Source organism: Salmo salar, chromosome ssa09 (genome assembly GCF_905237065.1).
Source record: "Salmo salar chromosome ssa09, Ssal_v3.1, whole genome shotgun sequence".
Taxonomy (NCBI): domain Eukaryota; kingdom Metazoa; phylum Chordata; class Actinopteri; order Salmoniformes; family Salmonidae; genus Salmo; species Salmo salar.
Genome location: NC_059450.1, coordinates 15,296,594 through 15,316,581, shown reverse-complemented (window position 1 = coordinate 15,316,581; position 19,988 = coordinate 15,296,594). Strand labels below are relative to the sequence as shown.

At 44.0% G+C, this 19,988-nt stretch overlaps 1 protein-coding gene across 2 annotated transcripts in view; it reads right to left on the bottom strand.

Moving 5' to 3' along the window:
* Positions 1 to 367: 367 nt before the first annotated feature.
* The window catches only part of LOC106610776 (disks large-associated protein 2), a 187,644-nt gene continuing 168,023 nt past the window's right edge, over positions 368 to 19,988 (bottom strand). For both annotated transcript variants that reach the window (XM_045723417.1, XM_045723418.1), the window contains exons 7-13: positions 15,375 to 15,434; positions 10,332 to 10,717; positions 4,803 to 4,888; positions 4,190 to 4,632; positions 4,002 to 4,093; positions 1,457 to 1,612; positions 368 to 1,053 (exon numbers count right to left, since the gene is read on the bottom strand). In XM_045723417.1, coding sequence (XP_045579373.1) covers positions 847 to 1,053; positions 1,457 to 1,612; positions 4,002 to 4,093; positions 4,190 to 4,632; positions 4,803 to 4,888; positions 10,332 to 10,717; positions 15,375 to 15,434 — 1,430 coding nt within the window. In that variant the 3' untranslated portion in view covers positions 368 to 846. The remainder of the gene's footprint in view (positions 1,054 to 1,456; positions 1,613 to 4,001; positions 4,094 to 4,189; positions 4,633 to 4,802; positions 4,889 to 10,331; positions 10,718 to 15,374; positions 15,435 to 19,988) is intronic.

Sequence of the window (19,988 nt, the reverse complement as noted above, 5' to 3'; positions counted from 1 at the left end):
TGCACTTTGCAAATGTTGAAAAATACATACATACCCTTCCAGAATAATTGAATGAGAGTTTTGGGGGTTGGCTATTCTATCATGTAACACTATTCCACTAACAAAAACCTTTTTCATGGGAAAACCAAGGAGAAGATGAACCAATTCTTAGATATACACTGAGTATACAAAACATGCCCTTTTCATGACATAGACTGACCAGGTGAAAGCTATGAGCCCTAATTGATGTCACCTGTTAAATCCACTTTAATCAGTGTAGATGAAGGGGAGGAGACAGGTTAAAGAAGGATTTTTAAGCCTTTGAGACATGATTGTGTATGCGTGCCATTCAGAGGGTGAATGGGCAAGACAAAACAGTGCCTTTGAACGGGGTATGGTAGTAAATGCCAGGCACACCGGTTTGTGTCATGAACTACAACGCTGCTGGGTTTTTCACGCTCAACAGCTTCCTGTGTGTATCAAGAATGGTCCACCACTCAAAGGGCATGTAGCCAAGCATTGGGGTCAACATGGGCCAGCATCCCTGTGGAACACTTCGACACCTTGTAGAGTCCATGCCCTGATGAATTGAGGCTGTTCTGAGGTGTTCCTGATGTTTGGTATACTCAATGTATATCCACTAATACATATCTGTTAATTTGAAGAGGAGTTTTGTGATATCCTACTCAGTGAGGGCTGGAGTGGAGATGAACTCAGAAGATGATGATAGTGAAGTCATGAGGAGACAGATAAGGGAGGGAAGTGTACAGTAGATAGTCTAGAAAAAGGCTAGTTAAAGGAGAGTCTAGTTTAGGGGTAGTCTGAGGGGGGAGACGCCCCTCACCCCTGACCCCTGTCCCAGTCCTCTCAAAGGCGAGTCTGGGCCTCAGGGATGTAGATCTCGATGCTGTCTGCTCTCTCTGACACCGAGTTCTGACGGAAGGAAGCCGCCCGCTTGGCCTGCATCAGCCTCCTGCGTGCTTCTAGGCGGTGGCGGTCTGGAAGGTCAAGAGACTTCTCCCGTGTCACGCCTCTCTTCCCAATCATGGACTTCTTTGGTGCGACAGGTGGTAACTGGACACAGGAAGAAAGAGAGATGAGCTAGACCAAAACCCTGTCCGTATCGAAATCTATTCTAGAATTCAACTTGTATAGGCAGTAGTTGACATATCATCCATTTGAGTGGTTGGAAATACATCGGCATAGTTAAACACAATGTCAATGACATCCAGTGATGCTTCACTAAGCATTTGACCTCGCATACAGAACAGCTCCACCCTATACCACTACTACGTGGCTCTGAGTAATCTCACATCTCTGTTTAATAAGGCTCTGACTGTGCTCTATGTAGCTGAATCTGTGACCATAGAAATATAAGGATCCTATTTCTATGCCTGTCTCACCTGTGACTGAGACTACCCACCATAGACAACCGAAAAATAATACATTGTATTCTGTATACCTGAGTGCTACCCACCCTTTTCTCTGGGCTCTTCTCCACGGGCCTCCAGTCGTTGTTCTTTATCTGCTGCAGCTCGTTAAACTTGGCGGTGACGTCATCAATGGACAGCTGCAGGAGGTCCCAGAATCCAGCCAGGTCCTGAGAGGTGGGGCGGGGCATGGCACTGGGGTCCTGCGAGGGGTTATAAAGGACCACATCAGTGCCTGAATTACAGATACTCAAATCCCAGTGTACATCAGGAGTTATTTGTTGCACTTCTACCAAAGCCCACTAGATGTCCATATCAGACCTCAAACAGAGGAAAACCTCAATGAATTACGGTATATTTTTCTAATAATAAAACAAATTTTTCCAGCAAAGTCATGGGAGCAAGAAGGTCAAAGTTCAGAAGAGACAAGCATCTTATTCCCATCGTCATCTCATGGTTAGACTATAGGACTTGGAGGACAATCCATTGAAATGAGCCATAACAAAATGTGATCAGTAAGTAGCAATCCCTCCTAATCCCCCTGAGGAGGGAAAAAATGAAGAGGGCTCACATTTCATTCACTGCCAGTCAGTCTTATTCATCACATCACATCGGCTAGAGTCACAATCAGTCACACTATTGACCCCACAGACAATACTAGCGAGACTATAGCCTAAACCAATACCTCCAACTCTGTTATGAAGTTAAGAGTTGAGAAATAAGATCCATAGCATCCCACTGGTCGCGGGTCACCATCTCCCCCCATTAATTCAGTGACTTTATGTGCTTCATATATTGAATGGCTGGAGGGCACAACAATATCCCAGCCGACTGTCTGGTGGCATTTCAGACTGCTGCATTCTGGATGTAGATCTGAATATATAGGCTCTGAAGTAAAGGCCAGGTTCACTCTGAATTACAATGAATAGTGGAAGGTCTCAGAAAGGAAAAATGGTAAGCAGTACTTACTCAGTGTTAAGAAATACAGTTACTGTACATTGGTAAAAAGTAATTGCACAAGTTATAAACGCAATAGTTTAGGTCACTGCCACTAGAAAGTGATGCTAAGAGCTACAGTACTTACATACCAGGTAAAGCTTTGGTAGTTATATAAGTCCTAAAGCTGTAGTATACCCTATACTACAGTACATACAGTAAGTACCTGCTAAAGGGTAATTCAATAAGTTGTGAGACTATAATTCAACTACAGTTAGCCTGGGGGTAAGTTTAGCCAGTTTGCCACTATAGTATAGAGTGGTGGGGTGGGGCGGGGCCTGGGTGTAGAGGCACTGAGGCACTATTCTGAATGCACAGCACCAGATCAGACCTGATGGTTGACTCATAGCAGTGTGGAGAGGCTGTGACAGGCTGAGATCTCACCCCATCACTGATCTACCTCATTCATCGTCTCGGTCTGAAACTTCACAGGGGAGATACATAGAGACCCAAAGGGGAAGTAGCGGAAGACAGCGCTGGGCTCATCTCATCAATATTGCTGGCGGTTCAAAAAGAAGGCTGCACACAATCCAGCATAAGCAAACAAATACAAAAGCAGAAACTTATACTGGGGGAGTGAATGAGGCTGACACATTAAACGATTCTGGGAAATATAAGCCTTGCCTGTGTCAGTATGACTTAATCCTGTAGCTCCTCCCACAATAAAACTTGCTGCTATGCTCTGCATCTGTCTTTGAAAGCTTGTTCAACTCCAGCTTATGTTATCGAGGAGAAAAAAGGGGGGGGAAGACGGCTCGATAAAGCGCAATTAGACATCTCCTTAAGCCTCTTATTTGCGGACGCCACTTCTTCAAACGGAATCAAATCCATGTTCTGAAAGTGTATGCAGTATTATTTGTAAACTGTCTTTGTCATATGGGGAGATGCAGCAGCTTGGGTAAGCTTTAATAACTGCTCTCCTCTCCCCTACAGTGAGGGAAATAGAAGCAGGAAAACTCTATATAAAAGACTAGTTCAAACTAAATAATCCCTGTGCACTTTTCAGCCTTTCCTGAATGCAGCAATTTCTGCTGTATATGGCAAAAAATAGCAACACATTTTTTCATAAGCAAAGACAGGCTTAATCTCAAATATTGGATATTTGGATGATATCAATAAAGAGGGGTAAGATTAGAGGCAAGGAAAGTATCAGCCAGATATTCCAGCCCTTCCGAGTGTTTTTTGACAGGATGAAGAGAGAGGACTGCGGCAATAGTTCTTAATGTAAAAGGCGGGCATCTCAGTATTGTAGTTAGATCTGTGAGTGCATCATTGGGAACGCGTACATTCACAGTCTCTCATTGTTCTCCTCAAGACGTTCTCATCTCAGATAGAAACGCGCAATAATAAATAAAAAAATTTCACACTCAATGGTGCATTTAAAGGCTTCTGACCTGTTGGCCTAAGCCATTCTATGTAAGAGACAGGAGAACAGTGCCGGTGGATACAGGAATGCAGCCGATATAACTGTGTCCTTTCCTTTCACAACCCAGAGTAGTGCAATAGTTTTTTTTAAACACACACTCACAAACACGCTCACATACCATATGTACACAGACACACACAGGGTCATTGTTTCAGTGACTTGTTACTCACCAGGTTCTGCTGACACAACCAGTAAAACTGCTGGAATTTCTGAGACATGAGGAGCTGAGCACTGCCCACCGCACTCCTGATTTTACCTAGGACTGAAAGACAGACGTTCAACTGATCATCTGTTATATGAAAGTCTTGCGAGTCTCTATGGGAGAAAACGTCTGCTAAATGACTCCTATCCCACTCACTGTCCTCAGAGAGGTCGTTCTCCTCCGCCTCTGCCTCCATCTCTTTACACCATCCCTCCATCCTCTTGGTCTCTGCGTGGAGCAGCTGCATGAACCAGCTTCCATCCCTCAGCAAGGCGGGGGACGTCCGGCCCGACTCGCCCGACGACTCTGCTGGCTCCCTGGGGGAGGGGGGCTCTAGCTGCCAGGTGGTCTCGCTGGAGGTCTGCTGGGGGCAAGGGGGCTCCGTAGGGGTCCGGTAGTCCTCCCGGTAGCTGAAGAGGCCCTGGGTGCGGACGGTGCGCACCCCATACTGGGTGGGCGTGCTGGGCTCAGAGTGCCCCCCTAGGAAGCCCCCTCCAAATTGTAGGCCCTTGTCCTCCATGGTGGGAAACCCCTCCATCTCCATGTCAGCCTGCACGGAGGCTGTTACACTATTGGAGCGCTTCAACCTGCCCTGCCCTCTGAGACACAGATTAGGGAAAGCAAATATTTAGGCCATCAAGGGATATTGTAAACAAACACACACAGGTAGAGAAAGAGGAAAGGCTGGTGACTTTAATAACAACACATTGTTAAAGATTAGCACAAATCCAGAAATGGGAAAAAGAACCTATTAAAAAAGTAATTTTACCGTCTGTCAGCTTCCACCTGGATCCCCACAGAATGGTATTCCTTCGACCCTTTACTTTCTGAGTCCGAGTCGGTGGCTGCTTCCACCTAATGCAGCATAATAACATAGCAACAGTATTCTCATTATTACCACTCCCAGATGTCCGTGGGGTTATTGGTTTGGGGCCGGCGCTGCACCTCCTCAACTCTAAGCGGCCTGTCAGAACATAACTGCAATGTGATTTATGGAGGCAGAGAACCCAACCGAACACAACCAGTTTGTCCACACCCTCAGCACAATGATTTTATACCAACAACAAGCTGCCGTGGTGGAGATACACAGTGGTGGTAGTTTAAAAAAAAAAAAAGAAACCTATTACAAAACCTGATTAGGGAGTTAGCGAGGTGTGATCACCAGGGGTTTGGTGTGTGACACAGACACATAGATTTTGGTTAGTGTTCATTGGTGCATGGTGCTGGCCAGGGATGATAGAGACTGATCCCCGTTTGTCCTGAGGGTGCACGGATCCTCTTACTGAGCCCCACCCTCACTAGACTGACTCTCTCCATATGATTGGCACCCTTAATAAAGATGAGCAAAAAAAGTCTGCATTACAAAAATTTGGTGGGGCATCTCTGATGTTATGGGACTATTTTGCTTCCACTGGTCCTGGGGCCCTTGTTAAGGTCAACGGCATCATGAACTTTACCAAGTACAGTGACATTTTTGCCAAAAACCTGGTTGCCCTAGCCAGGAGGCTGACACTTGGCCACAAGTGGATCTTCCAGCAAGACAATAACCCCAATTGAGCAATTGCATTAGTATAAAATAATATAATTTCCCAATTTTTTGGAGCATGAAATATAGCTCAGTGTTTGTATTATTCATTTTATAGTCTTTTTTTAATCATTTTATCAAAGCTGCCAATAATTATGGACCTGGCTGTATTTCAAACAAGAACCATGCATCCTGTATGGCTGGCCCTTTATTAGATGTATTGTCAATAAAGGTTTTATCCTGAAGTTACATATAACCTACAGTCTGCATGGACTAGTAATATTTGGGAGGCAGGTGTGTGTGATAGTTAGAATTAGTCCTTGAGAAGCCCACTCCCAGGCTCTCTGATGAGTAACACAAGTGTGAGAACAGCACACTTCTAATTTTACAATTTACTATATGATTAGCAGGGTAATTTGAAAATCAATTCATCCACATTTTAATCCTCCTTCCCTCTGAGAGATCACACCTTCCCCCAGTTCTGAGTTAATGGCCTGACCCTGACAGAGTGTTCCAGCCGACGCAGGCAGAATCCTGACTAGGGCAAGCTTGGAACGGCTGTCTGTCTGAGAGCCTTAAGCCTTAAAAGCTCCAAACTCACATTAATAACTCTTTAGCTTTAAGTGGTTTGAAATGAATGGAGGAGTGTGTGTTCATGTCTAGCAGGCACGTGCATAGATAGAGCCCTTTTGCCCTTTTACTAAATACTTTTTATGAAATGTTTTGTCTACTTTCTTTCTTGCTACTATAAATGCAACAAATTGCCTATCAAACTAAATCATTTCTCATGAACTCATTCATCTTGACAAAATGTCCCCTCCACCGCCCTTCTGCCACCACGAGCGTGGCAGTGCCTTGCTGCACTCTTCCTCGTCACACGCACATCCGCCGGACAGTGAGTTTGAAATGAATACCGCAAGTAGGTGTGCTTCGCAATTGCTATCATGTGTCGTCTCACGGACAGGGACAGGGAAGAAACCAACAGCAATTTGCATCTGTCAATAGCAGAACAAATTCAAATCAAGTAAAGACTAGTGAGTTTGTTGTGACAGCATAGCCTCATTAACTAGCTCATTCATCTAGCCTATACTAGCGATGATCAGCTGTTACAACCCACCCCGTAGTGGTTTGAGCAAAGAAGTAGTTATTCTTCCAGCTTCCTTTCATCTGAGGTCAAATGTGAACTATGTTACACTGCAGAGTAGCCTAGTACAAACAGCACAACAAGTGACAGTGCTCTGACCCCCCCCCCTCCTCCCCCTTGTCTTTCCCAGAAAGAAAGTCAGCGGTGAGTTGCTGCTGGTTGAGGTGACCTCTGTAACTTTCTGGCACAAAGCAAAGTCCATTTCAGAGAGACTGCTGCTCTATGATGGATGAGGAGATATTTTGGAGAGCCCGGGCAATGTTCAAAGTGTGCTGGCAGAGACAGAAAAGAAAAACTGGTTTGGTGAACACACACACACCATGCTGCACACACACACACTACGCTCCACATATACTACACACACTGCACAGGTGTGAAAACTTTGGAAACTGTAGGCATCAGCATTTCACTCAGACATGGCTTAGTCTCACTGAGATGAACGTAGGTTGGTAGTGAGAGTAAGGTCCTGCTACCGGATCCATTCTTACACTGTCCTAATACGGACACTGTACACTTTAATGGCCCCCAGAAGATGAGGGGTCAAAACTCAAACACAGCGGGGTCAAAAATCAAAGTGCAGAAAGAGTCAAAGGCTAAAGATTAAGATTGGGGTCCTGCCGGAAGTAAGGGGTGAAAGGTGAAATTATAGGCTTTAGGCTACACTTCCAGAGGTTAATTATACTGTACTGTATATCCCCAGGAGGTCTGTGATGATGCAGGTGAATTTAAATGTATCTTACTACATCGGCCAAATACTAGTGGCACAGTTTAAAGACAAACTTTGGAGGAGGTTTTGATGCATTTTTTGCGTTGCATGCAGCCCTTGTTTCAATAACCGTGGACCTTCACACTGCCAGCCATCACTAATCAAAATGCTTTTGTATTTTACACACATCACTGGAGCCAATTTGAAAACCGATATAATTCAGGCCCACCACGATGAGCGTAACGACGTTCAGCTCAGCCACTTAAAATCATCATCATTCATCCTCTAGGATAGGCTGCCTGATCATCTCTGGGTGACTGAGACTCACCTGTCTCCACAAACAAGCAGAACAACTCTAATATTCTCTATTGATGAAAGGCTGTGTGCAGTCTGAAGGGATGTCTGTCTACCGGTCTGTCTGTTTTATTCAGGGGCATGGACACATCTGTCACGCCCTGACCATAGAGAGCCCTTGGTTCTCTATGGTGTAGTAGGTCAGGGCGTGACTAGGGGGTGTTCTAGGTTACAGTGAGGGAAATAAATATTTGATCCCCTGCTGATTTTGTACGTTTGCCCTCTGACAAATAAATTATCAGTCTAAAATTTTAATGGTAGGTTTATTTGAACAGTGAGAGACAGAATAACAACAAAAAAATCCAGAAAAACGCATGTCAAAAATGTCATAAATTGATTTGCATTTTAATGAGGGAAATAATTATTTGACCCTCTCTCAATCAGAAAGATTTCTGACTCCCAGGTGTCTTTTATACAGGTAACGAGCTGAGATTATAGCACACTCTTAAAGGGAGTGCTCCTAATCTCAGTTTGTTACCTGTACAAACAACACCTATCCACAGAAGCAATCAATCAATCAGATTCCAAACTCTCCACCATGGCCAAGACCAAAGAGCTCTCCAAGGATGTCACGGACAAGATTGTAGACCTACACAAGGCTGGAATGGGCTACAAGACCATCGCCAAGCAGCTTGGTGAGAAGGTGACAACAGTTGGTGCGATTATTCGCAAATGGAAGAAACACCAAAGAACTATCAATCTCCCTCGGCCTGGGGCTCCATGCAAGATCTCACCTCGTGGAGTTGCAATGATCATGAGAACGGTGAGGAATCAGCCCAGAACTACATGGGAGGATCTTGTCAATGATCTCAAGGCAGCTGGGACCATAGTCACCAAGAAAACAATTGGTAACACACTACGCCGTGAAGGACTGAAATCCTGCAGCGCCCTGCTCAAGAAAGCACATATACATGTGTAACAGTGTAGGTTCCGTCCCTCTCTTCGCCCCAACCTGGGCTCGAACCAGGGACCCTTGCACACATCAACAACTGACACCCACGACGCATCGTTACCCATCGCGCCACAAAAGCCATGGTCCTTGCAACGCAAGGGGAAACCCTACTTCAAGTCTCAGAGCGAGTGACGTCACTGATTGAAACGCTATTAGTGCGCACCACCGCTAACTAACTAGCCATTTCACATCGGTTACACATGCCCGTCTGAAGTTTGCCAATGAACATCTGAATGATTCAGAGGACAACTGGGTGAAAGTGTTGTCATCAGATGAGACCAAAATGGAGCTCTTTGGCATCAACTCAACTCGCCGTGTTTGGAAGAGGAGGAATGCTGCCTATGACCCCAAGAACACCATCCCCACCGTCAAACATGGAGGTGGAAACATTATGCTTTGGGGGTGTTTTTCTGCTAAGGGGACAGGACAACTTTACCGCATCAAAGGGACGATGGACGGGGCCATGTACCGTCAAATCTTGGGTGAGAACCTCCTTCCCTCAGCCAGGGCATTGAAAATGGGTCGTGCATGGGTATTCCAGCATGACAATGACCCAAAACACATGGCCAAGGCAACAAAGGAGTGGCTCAAGAAGAAGCACATTAAGGTCCTGGAGTGGCCTAGCCAGTCTCCAGACCTTTATCCCATAGAAAATCTGTGGAGGGAGCTGAAGGTTCGAGTTGCCAAACGTCAGCCTCGAAACCTTAATGACTTGGAGAAGATCTGCAAAGAGGAGTGGGACAAAATCCCTCCTGAGATGTGTGCAAACTTGGTGGCCAACTACAAGAAACGTCTGACCTCTGTGATTGCCAACAAGGGTTTTGCCACCAAGTACTAAGTCATGTTTTGCGGAGGGGTCAAATACTTATTTCCCTCATTAAAATGCAAATCAATTTATAACATTTTTGACATTAGTTTTTCTGGATTTTTTGTTGTTGTTATTCTGTCTCTCACTGTTCAAATAAACCTACCATTAAAATTATAGACTGATCATTTCTTTGTCAGTGGGCAAACGTACAAAATCAGCAGGGGATCAAATACTTTTTCCCTCACTGTATATATTTCTATGTTGGTGCTCTTGGTATGGTTCCCAATTAGAGGCAGCTGATGTTCGTTGTCTCTAATTGGGGATCATACTTAAGGGTTTCCTGTTCCCACCTGCTTTGTGGGATATTGTTTTTGAGTGAGTGCATGTTGCACCTCAGTACTGCACGGTCGTTGTTTGTTTCTTGGTTTGTTTTAAGTTTCACTAAAAATAAAGATGTGGAACTCCAATCACGCTGTGCCTTGGTCCGTCTCTCCACACGAACGTGGCAACATCTGACGTCTGCAGACTGCATGTGTGATCAAGCCCATTATTCTCAGGGTCACAGAGGCAAGAGAGAGCGAGAAAAGATAGAGCGGAAATAGAGTGAGAGATGGCGAGAGAGACTCATTCAGTAAAGCCTCATTCATGAGTTGAAAACAAATTAATGGATTGCAGTAAGATGACTCATTGGTGCCATTTTTAGACCTAGAGGAGAATGGGATGTGTGAGTGTGTGACTTTATGAATGTGTGTGTGTGTGTGTGTGTGTGTGTGTGTGTGTGTGTGTGTGTGTGTGTGTGTGCCCCTCACCTGTATCCCTATGGAGGAGCGTGGTGTTTTGAGGTACTCCTCAGCCTTGGATACCAGGATGGCTTTATCACAGGTTATCACTGAGCTGTGACTGTGACGATCTGTGGACGGGTGCCTCTTCCCAGACCTCAGCCCAGCTGCCTCCATGGCTATAGTCACGGCCTTGGCACTGTCCAGGCTGTCTGTGGAGTTATACAGGGCCCTGCCCAGGCTCAGGCCCAGCCCGTCCCCCCACCCTCGAGGGTGCCTGCCCTCATGGTACGTGTCCTGGGTGGACTCTGTACTGCTCTGGGCAGTGACGGAGATGAGGGGCTTGGAGCCTGAGGTGGAGCGGGGTGGGACCGGTGGAGGGGTCGTCTTCTTGTAGTTGTTCGTGTACGTGACCGCTGAAAGATAAGAGGTCAAAGTTAAAAGGAATGCACAGTTGAAGTCAGAAGTTTACATTACACTTAGGTTGGAATCATTAAAACTTGTTTTTCAACCACTCCACAAATTTCTTGCTAACAAACTATAGGTTTGGCAAGTCGGTTAGGACATCTACTTTTTGCATGACACAAGTCATTTTTCCAACAATTGTTTACAGACAAATTATTTCTCTTATAATTCACTGTATCACAATTCCAGTGGGTCAGAAGTTTACATACACTAAGTTGACCGTGTTTTTAAACAGCTTGGAAAATTCCAGAAAATTATGTCATGGCTTTAGAAGCTTCTGATAGGCTAATTGACATAATTTGAGTCAATTGGAGGTGTACCTGTGGATGTATTTCAAGGCCTACCTTCAAACTCAGTGCCTCTTTGCTTGACATCATGGGAAAATCAAAAGAAATCAGCCAGGACCTTATAAAACAAATTGTAGACATCCACGAGTCTGGTTCATCCTTAGGAGCAATTTCCAAATGCCTGAAGGTACCACGTTCATCTGTACAAACAATAGTACGCAAGTATAAACACCATGGGACCACACAGCCGTCATACCTCTCAGGAAGGAGACGCGTTCTGTCTCCTAGAGGACTATTGGTGCGAAAAGTGCTAATCAATCCCAGAACAACAGCAAAGGACCTTGTGAAGATGCTGGAGGAAACAGGTACAGAAGTATCTACATCCACAGTCAAACGAGTCCTATATCGACATAACCTGAAAGGTTGCTCAGCAAGGAAGCTTTTTGGAGAAATTTCCTCTGGTCTGATGAAACAAAAATAGAACTGTTTGGCCATAATGGCCATGGTTATGTTTGGAGGAAAAATGAAGGGGTTTTGCAAGCCGAAGAACACCATCCCAACCTTGAAGCACGGGGGTGGCAGCATCATGTTGTGGGGGTGCTTTGCTGCAGGAGGGACTGGTGCACTTCACAAAATAGATGGCATCATGAGGTGGGAAAATTATGTCGGTGTATTGAAGCAACATCTCAAGACATCAGTCAGGAAGTTAAAGCTTGGTCGTAAATGGGTCTTCCAAATGGACAATGACCCCAAGCATACTTCCAAAGTTGTGGCAAAATGGCTTAAGGACAACAAAGTCAAGGTATTGGAGTGGCCATCACAAAGCGCTGACCTCAATCCTATAGAAAAATGTATGGGCAGAACTGAAAAAGCGTGTGGGAGCACGGAGGCCTACAAACCTTACTCAGTTACACCAGCTCTGTCAGGAGGAATGGGCCAAAATTCACCCAACTTATTGTGGGAAGCTTGTGGAAGGCTACCCAAAACGTTTGACCCAAGTTAAACAATTTAAAGGCAATGCTACCAAATACTAATTGAGTGTATGTAAACTTCTGACCCACTGGGAATGTGATGAAAGTAATAAAAGCTGAAATAAATCATTTTCTCTACTATTATTCTGACATTTCACATTCTTAAAATAAAGTGGTGATCCTAAGACAGGGAATTTTTACTATGATTAAATGTCAGGAATTGTGAAACTGAGTTTAAATGTATTTGGCTAAGGTGTATGTAAACTTCCGACCTTAACTGTATATTATACCAACATGTTTGGACGCAATTAGCTTTTACCACATGTAGGCCAAATTATTTAATATTTTTAAAAATGAAGCCTGATGAAGTAATGTAAGTCAGCTAGGTAGTTTTATATTTGTATGAGAGGGCTAGTAGGCCTAATTTTTGATAGGCTAACGTTACTTGATGAGGACAGGCTGTTAGCAACTCTGCTTTTGTCTTGAAGCTAAAATGTGATGAGTATTGCCTTCAGATGAGAAAAGAACCCTTTATTTTCTGCACATCCTTGTGTATTGTTGCATTATTCAAGAGTGTGATGTGGTTTGGTTCCATTTTTCAATCGTGTAATATCTTAAAATAAAGTGGTGATCCTAACTGACCTAAGACAGGGAATTTTTACGTGGATTAAATGTCAGGAATTGTGAAAAACTGAGTTTAAATGTATTTGTCTAAGGTGTATGTAAACTTCCGACTTCAACTGTATATGTATATGTGGTAGTTGAAGTAGGTGAGGTACTGTAGGGCTTTGCCGTTGACTATCAGAGAGAGGAAAGGCCACTGAGTGCTATTCACTGTGGAGGGTTGACAGCCCTTCTCCTAACATGTATTTGATGAGCAGTGGATTCTAAGAGAATACAGTTTTAAATCCACAGACATGGACTGCTGGACTAATAAATTACTTTGGGTTTGATGTGTCCTCTTCTTTAAAACAGAGCTTTGTAGGAGCTGCCTAATACAAACAGCTTGTCCATTTAAAGAACATCTAATGATCAAAGCCCAGAGTGGTCTTGGCTCATCAGAACTCTCAGAGAGGGAATGAGGAACGCCCTGAATTATACAGTAGGTCAGCACTTTGTTTCCCATTCTCAAAATTATCTCAAAGAGGTCACCAAGATGAGTCAGTAGAGAGAGAGTGTAACAAAGAACAGATAAAAAAAAGAGATAGACATGGAGGGAAAGCGAGAGAACAAGAGAGATAGAGAGAAAGAGAGGGTGAGGAAGAGAGCGAAAGAAAGAGAGAAAGAGAGAGAGAGATGATTCAGCAGAAGGACAAAAATAGACACATTATTACTAAGCAAGTCATGCAATGGGGACTCATAGCTCTTGCCCCCATCTTGGCAGTGTTACTTAGCATTTAGCCTGTCCCTTCACGTCCAGGCACAGTTTGAGGCATGTACACAAATATATATATCTTTTTTTAAATTCAACAAGAACAAATGATTTCAAATTAATATTGAAATGCAGAAAAGCCTGTGGGTTGCTTGTAAAAGGAAAGAAGTATCTTAGGACCTGAAGGTCAGAACTACAATGGCAACCATACCAGGCAGACAGGTGGTTTACTTTACCTTTAAATCACACAATAACTAACCAGACAGAAAACCTGCTCTTCATCTCCATGACAACAACATGGACACATTTTCTTCACACTAAACAAGAACATTGTGCTGACAAGAATGCTGCTGAGTTAAGTGGTAAACTGTGCTTTCTGAATAGAACAATAGTAACTGTTTTTTCTTTAAATATTTTCTTCAAACTCAAGAGGATTTCTTATGGAAAACTTTAGCATTACAAATTCATCATGCTGAATCGTTTTGTGGTTAAACACCCCCAACACACACACACATCCGGTTTAATTAACTTGAGACACAATGAGTGTGATTCAAGTGCTCGGTCTCTGTTAGGGAATCTCAATTTATCAGGTCTGAATTGTATGCTAATACTAGAGAGAGCGAGGGACTTGAGGGACGTGACATTAAGAGCATTTCTTCCAGATTAAATTGATCACTCTCAGAAAACAGTGCTTTATTTCACAGGCTTTTAAGGATATGTAAATTATCTGGGAAGTGGATGGATGGAGAACTCTATTATCATCACTGTCAAGAGTGTTCCAGCCCAAAAAACAAAACAAAAACTAAGATGGGAACTACCTCAGACACTAACTAAACCTACTTCAGAGAGAGGGGAGGGGGAGAGAGAGAGAGCCCTTAGCGAGTGCCTAGAGAGAGAGCAGAGAGAGAGAGCATGAAGCGAGTGCCTAGAGAGAAAGCAGAGTGTATGGAGAGCAGGAGCACAGGGGCATGGAGAGAGAGCATGGAGAAAGCAGGGAGAGAGAGCACAGAGAGAGAGAGCGGGACAGAGCACAGACAGACAGACAGACAGACAGAGAGAGAGAGACAGAGAGAGAGATAAAGCACGGAGAGCAGAGAGAGAGAGAGCATTGAGAGAGACAGAGCTTTAGTCAGACAGGACAGGACAGAAGAGAGAAGTGTGCCAGACACCAGTGACTTCCTCTCTGTCACTCCATAGCTGACAGCACAGCATCTGCCACGGTGGCTGATATAAATATCCTTGCCTGAACTCCATCCTTTAAAACAAAATGACTTGACAAAGTGCTCTGCCCGCCATATGGTTCAGTAAGGCCCAAGGATATAAACATAGAAACCTTGGCCTGTACAGAGGAGAAGGGTGGTGTGTGTGTGTGTGTGTGTGTGTGTGTGTGTGTGTGTGTGTGTGTGTGTGTGTGAGGTGGGTTGCTGCAGTCCTGGCTGGACCTGGGTAGAGAGAGAGAGGGGGCATGAGGGGTGTCTGGTTGAAGGGAGGGGTTGAGGGAGGGAGGCAAGGGGGCTCATAACTGACAGACCATCAGTTATGTGGGCCAATGTCCGGAAAGTGTTCGTCATCGATAGAGCACTCACGACATCTCTCACTCCCTCAGCGCATTTCAGGAGGGGGAGAGGATAACGGCGTAGAAGAGGAGTGGGTGCGGGACCATTTTACATTCCACTGTCGTTTTTCAATCTACCTTTGAGATAAAGGCTTGTGCCTGATGAATCAATAAGGTAGAGAGATGCTCAAGGAGAAAACAGCCAGGAGTGACCAAACAAGAACACAGAGATAGTCGCTGGGTCTTAGCAGTAAAACAATGTGGTGGTGTTGCTGTGTTTTGTCTTGATGAATTTGATAAGCCTGTGTGAGGGTGGGACTGTTCTTTCACAGCATTTTAACTGTATTTCATGAATAAATGATAATGACGCTGGTTCAAAACATATTATTCATCACCACCTATTGGCTCGGACAGGAGGTTTACCTGGGGTTTCGTGGGTCGTCCGGTCAATGGTGCAGGTAGAGGGAAGGCGGAACTGGATCCCTGAAACAAGCCAGCCAATCACATTCAACATCCTGGTCACATCTGCCTAGTGCCCAGAACATGCACCAATCACAGTACACTATACAGAAAAACAGCTACGTACTGTAAGTGTCCACAGAGACAGGATGACAATGGCAGATAAATCAAGGATAAAGTATCAATTCAAACACGATGATTGGATTGTGAGGAAGCAGCAGAATACTTTTTCCTTCAACAGTAAAATACAGGTAACTGCCAAAATAAAGGAAACACCAACACAAAGTCTCTTAATAGGGTGTTGGGCCACCACAAGCTGCCAAATCAGCTTCAATGAACCTTGGCATAGATTCTACAAGTGTTTGGAACTCTATTGGAGGGATGCAACACCATTCTCCATGAGAAATTCCATCATTTGGTGTTTTGTTGACGGTGGTGGAAAATGCTGTCTCAGGTGCCGCTCCAGAATCTCCATAAGTGTTCAATTGGGTTGAGATCTGAGACGCGCGCACACACACACACACCCTAAGCATGATGGGATGTTAATTGCTTAATTAATTTAGGAACCACACCTGTGTGGAAGCACCTGCTTTCAATATCCCTTTGTATCCTTCATTTACTCAAGTGTTTCCTTTATTTTGGCAGTTACCTGTATATTCACACAGTGAAAAGAATGGTGACATTTGTGGCCATCTATCCATAGAAATATGCACTCAGAAGATAAGGCTTTTGGCTAATAATTAGCTGATTAAAGTTTTGGTTCCTTGATGATTACATAGATTAATTTAGTTTTTAACTAGCAATCAGTTGTACAGTACACTGCTACATTTCAAATGATTTAAATGTGAAATGAAAGATCTGTTCTTATACAAGATATGACCCTAGTTGACCCTGGAAACTGTAATAGGATCAGTAAGAGGCTATGAGAAGATGTACAAAGAAGAAGCAAATCCCAACAATCACGGTGAGACATTTACGCATCACTCCCAAGCTAAAGCAGCTGAGATCATTGGCTGGCTGGTAGACGGTATTAGCATCCTTGTAAGAAAACTGAGCGTTTAGCATGGCTAAACAGAAAAGAATGAATGATGGATGGGCAGTTAAAGGTATGGGCATTGGCAAGCATGGCTCACCTTCCTGGGTGGGCTTAGAAAAATAACTTCATGCACTGCCATGTTGATGAGCACTTTGAGGATTGCTAAGCAACGAACGGAACGCCACAGTAGGCAATGAGGGTGGAAGAAGAAGAATCTCTTCACGTTCCTAACTTGACAGTAAGCAGTAGGTGATAGTAATAAAAATAACTACTAAATGAGAGTATTTTAACTTCCAGTTATCAATGTTGGGTAAAATAGCCCATCCAAAACAACTAAGAACATTCTAGGCTGATCACTCGCTGTGAGGTGAAGTTCTCTACACCAACACTCTCATTCAATCATATGCGTCAGAGGTGTGTTCATGTTGCATCAAATGTTGCTGTCCTAATATGAACACCATACAATTGGTATGTCATAACATCTTGGCCTGCTTCTAGATGACACTGTATCTAATGAAACATCCAACAACGCAGCAACAGAGAGAGGAAGTCTGATGTATTAGGCAGTGGAAAGGAAGTAAATGAATGTGACAATACAACCTAATTAACTTCTCTCCTGTGAAAACCTTGTCAGATTCAGCCAATTGATCTAACTTTTCTAAACGGCAGCACATGAAAATAAGGAATTAAGCACAGTTTCTGCTCAAAACAATAGGACAGAGTATCACTTCTTAGACTCAAATACATTTCTAATCAAATACATTTCTAATCAAATACATATCTAATCTTTTTTTTCTCCCAGTGTACTTTATTAGAGCCCAGGATTTAATGGGCTATTTCATACACAGCTCCTTAATAAGGATAGCACAGAAGTCTCGTGTTTCATCTGGTTGGTGCCTTGCTGGTAGCAGAGCTGTCGTTCTATATTTTCAATAGTTTCTGGGATCTGTTCCCAACACTGGGCACAAAAATATACGACCCAGCACCAAACGCAGTACAGTAGGTGTCAAAATAATACGTCTTCAGAATCATCATAACCATGCAGTTTATCATCATCACTATCTCGGGTCTCCGGGTCAATAATGTCACCAGTAATTCTTAGAAATAATCTGGTGATTTACATATTGTGTTGTATACAAAAGGATGAACATTAACATTTGGATACACTTGAGTAGCAGCTGTTAGAATGACATTCCCAGTCTTTGGTTCCTGAGCATGAGGATGATCAGTGACAGTAGAGACACAGCAACATCACTCCCCTGCGGCAGACAGACAGACATGACCTCCATGCCATTGCTACCTGGGGATGGATGGAGTTGACATTGGAAGGGAAACATCCCAACAGATGTCTTTGAAGCTTCTGTCAAATATCTGTTGATGTATACAGTGTAGGTGTTGGACAAGACTGACTAAACTGACAAAAGCAAGGGATAGGCATAGTAACGGTGTGTGTGTGTGCATGTGTGCTAGCACTCTGGTACCCTGTAAACCATGACCTACAAGGACCTGTACATTGCTAGACATGACCGCCTTGTCGACCTGACAGCTAGTGAGGTGAGACCGGTAGTCTCCCCAACGGCACACATCCTTAAACATTCTTGTGTAAGTTAGTTTGATGTTGATGATAATGCATTTTCCTGTGTACCAAATACCCCAGACATTGTTGTTGTAGGGGAGGCCAGATGGAGGTGCTAACATGGAGCAGGCCTTTGGTGACACGCTTCTTAAATACCAGCCCCTCGTATCAAGCTTGGACAGCTTTGGTGCAAGCTAGTAGCACTGATAGTTGGCCGTCTTGGCCACCTACATAGGCTTACAGTTTGTGGCCTCCAGATTGCAGGCCTGCCAAAGACTAAAGAAAAGCAATTGGCTTGGTACTGCTCTGTTTCAGCTGTTATGGGCAGCCTAGCTGTTGGAGAACAAGGTGCTTTCTGTATCCTTAAGTGTCCATGCATACAAAAAACTGTTGACATGTTTGAATCCTTCTTGAATGTAATGTAATTTGTGGATTCAAATTGTCTTTAAAGTGTGTGTGCATATTTCTCTGTGGTGTGTTTCTGCATGTGTACAAAACATATAGTATTCCCAACAGTCCAAACAGCTACTGAGTACTTCTGTTCCATAATCAGATTTTATGAACAATGTCAATTCCCGAGGTTCCCGTTTGTTCCTATAGAGTAAATCCAATTGCTCATATGATCCAATAGCCAGTCTTTGGGATTTATGGTTATATGAAAACTGCCCAGATTTACTTTGCTCCATTCCGGAGTGACATTGAACAGAAAACTCAAGATATGTCATGGAAAAACAATATATCCACAGAAAAACAATGTATCCACAGTCAGAGCAAAGATTGTCAAGAACCATAAGCAAAGGGCAGTCTATTTAGTCTACCACAGAGCTTCACAGAGTCTTTGGTAAAACATGTGGTAAATGCCATTTGTGAGAGACGACAGACTCATCGATTTAAAAAGTATACACTCATTACTAGTCCTCTTAAAGAACTGTAAGAACAGTTCATGTCAATGTTCACTAATGCGTACAGCAGTTCAGAATGCTTTGGTCCATCAGTTCAAGCCAAGTGCAATCGAAGTCTGATGTACATTCAACTTCTTTGATTGTTCATCACATTCTTATGGTACATTCCATTCAACTATGTGGTTGCTGCCACTAATGTAGTCATTTAATGTCAAACCACATTAATGGGCAGGGGGTTATCCTATGCAATAGGAAACATTCATACAGAGATTTACGTGGCCATGATACCCAGAAAATGCACCGCCTTTGGACATCAATACTAAATGTTCCCATGCTGTAATCTGCTACCGATCATTCATCGCTACATTATTCTTACTGTTCAGAGTGTCAGAGACATGTATGTTATCTCCGCGCTGTTGTACTCATATCTCCCACTCCATAGCTCTACACTAGAACTCCTCTTCATGGACCGTGGTTCCCACTGGGGAGCCTTCTGCTGCCACCTGTCCCACAGAAAGGCCTGGTCACAGTGAGACTTCCCTGGGTTGTCAGGAGTTGTCTCCCCCTCTGGATCTCCAGGGTCCTCAACGACATCCATGCCAGAGGTATCTGTGGCTTCCCCTGTGGCATCCTCTGGCTCCATGGGTGCCATCTCAAATGGGGACAAGCTAATGCTAGCTGGGTCTTGTAATAATAGTAGTGGATCTAGGCCTAGGATGACTGGTTCTGGGTGGCACATCGTGGCTGGGTCCAGGGCTACTGAGTCTGGGGTGAATGGACTGTCCAGTCCGAAGGAGACCAGACCAGGTGAATGTACTGTAACTTGGTCCAGTGGTTCTGGATCTTCAGGGAACTCAGTAGGTAGGTATTCATGCATTTGATCTAATCGGTACTCCATAGCTGAGTCCACAGATACTGATTCCATTTGGTATATAGAGGTTTGGTCCGGACTGGGGGGGCTCAGAGAAACTGGCTCTGGTGGAGTGTACATGGCGATTGGGCTGAGATCTGATGAACTCACACTAACGGTCTCCAGAGGTTCTGGCGGATCCAAGAAGACTGAG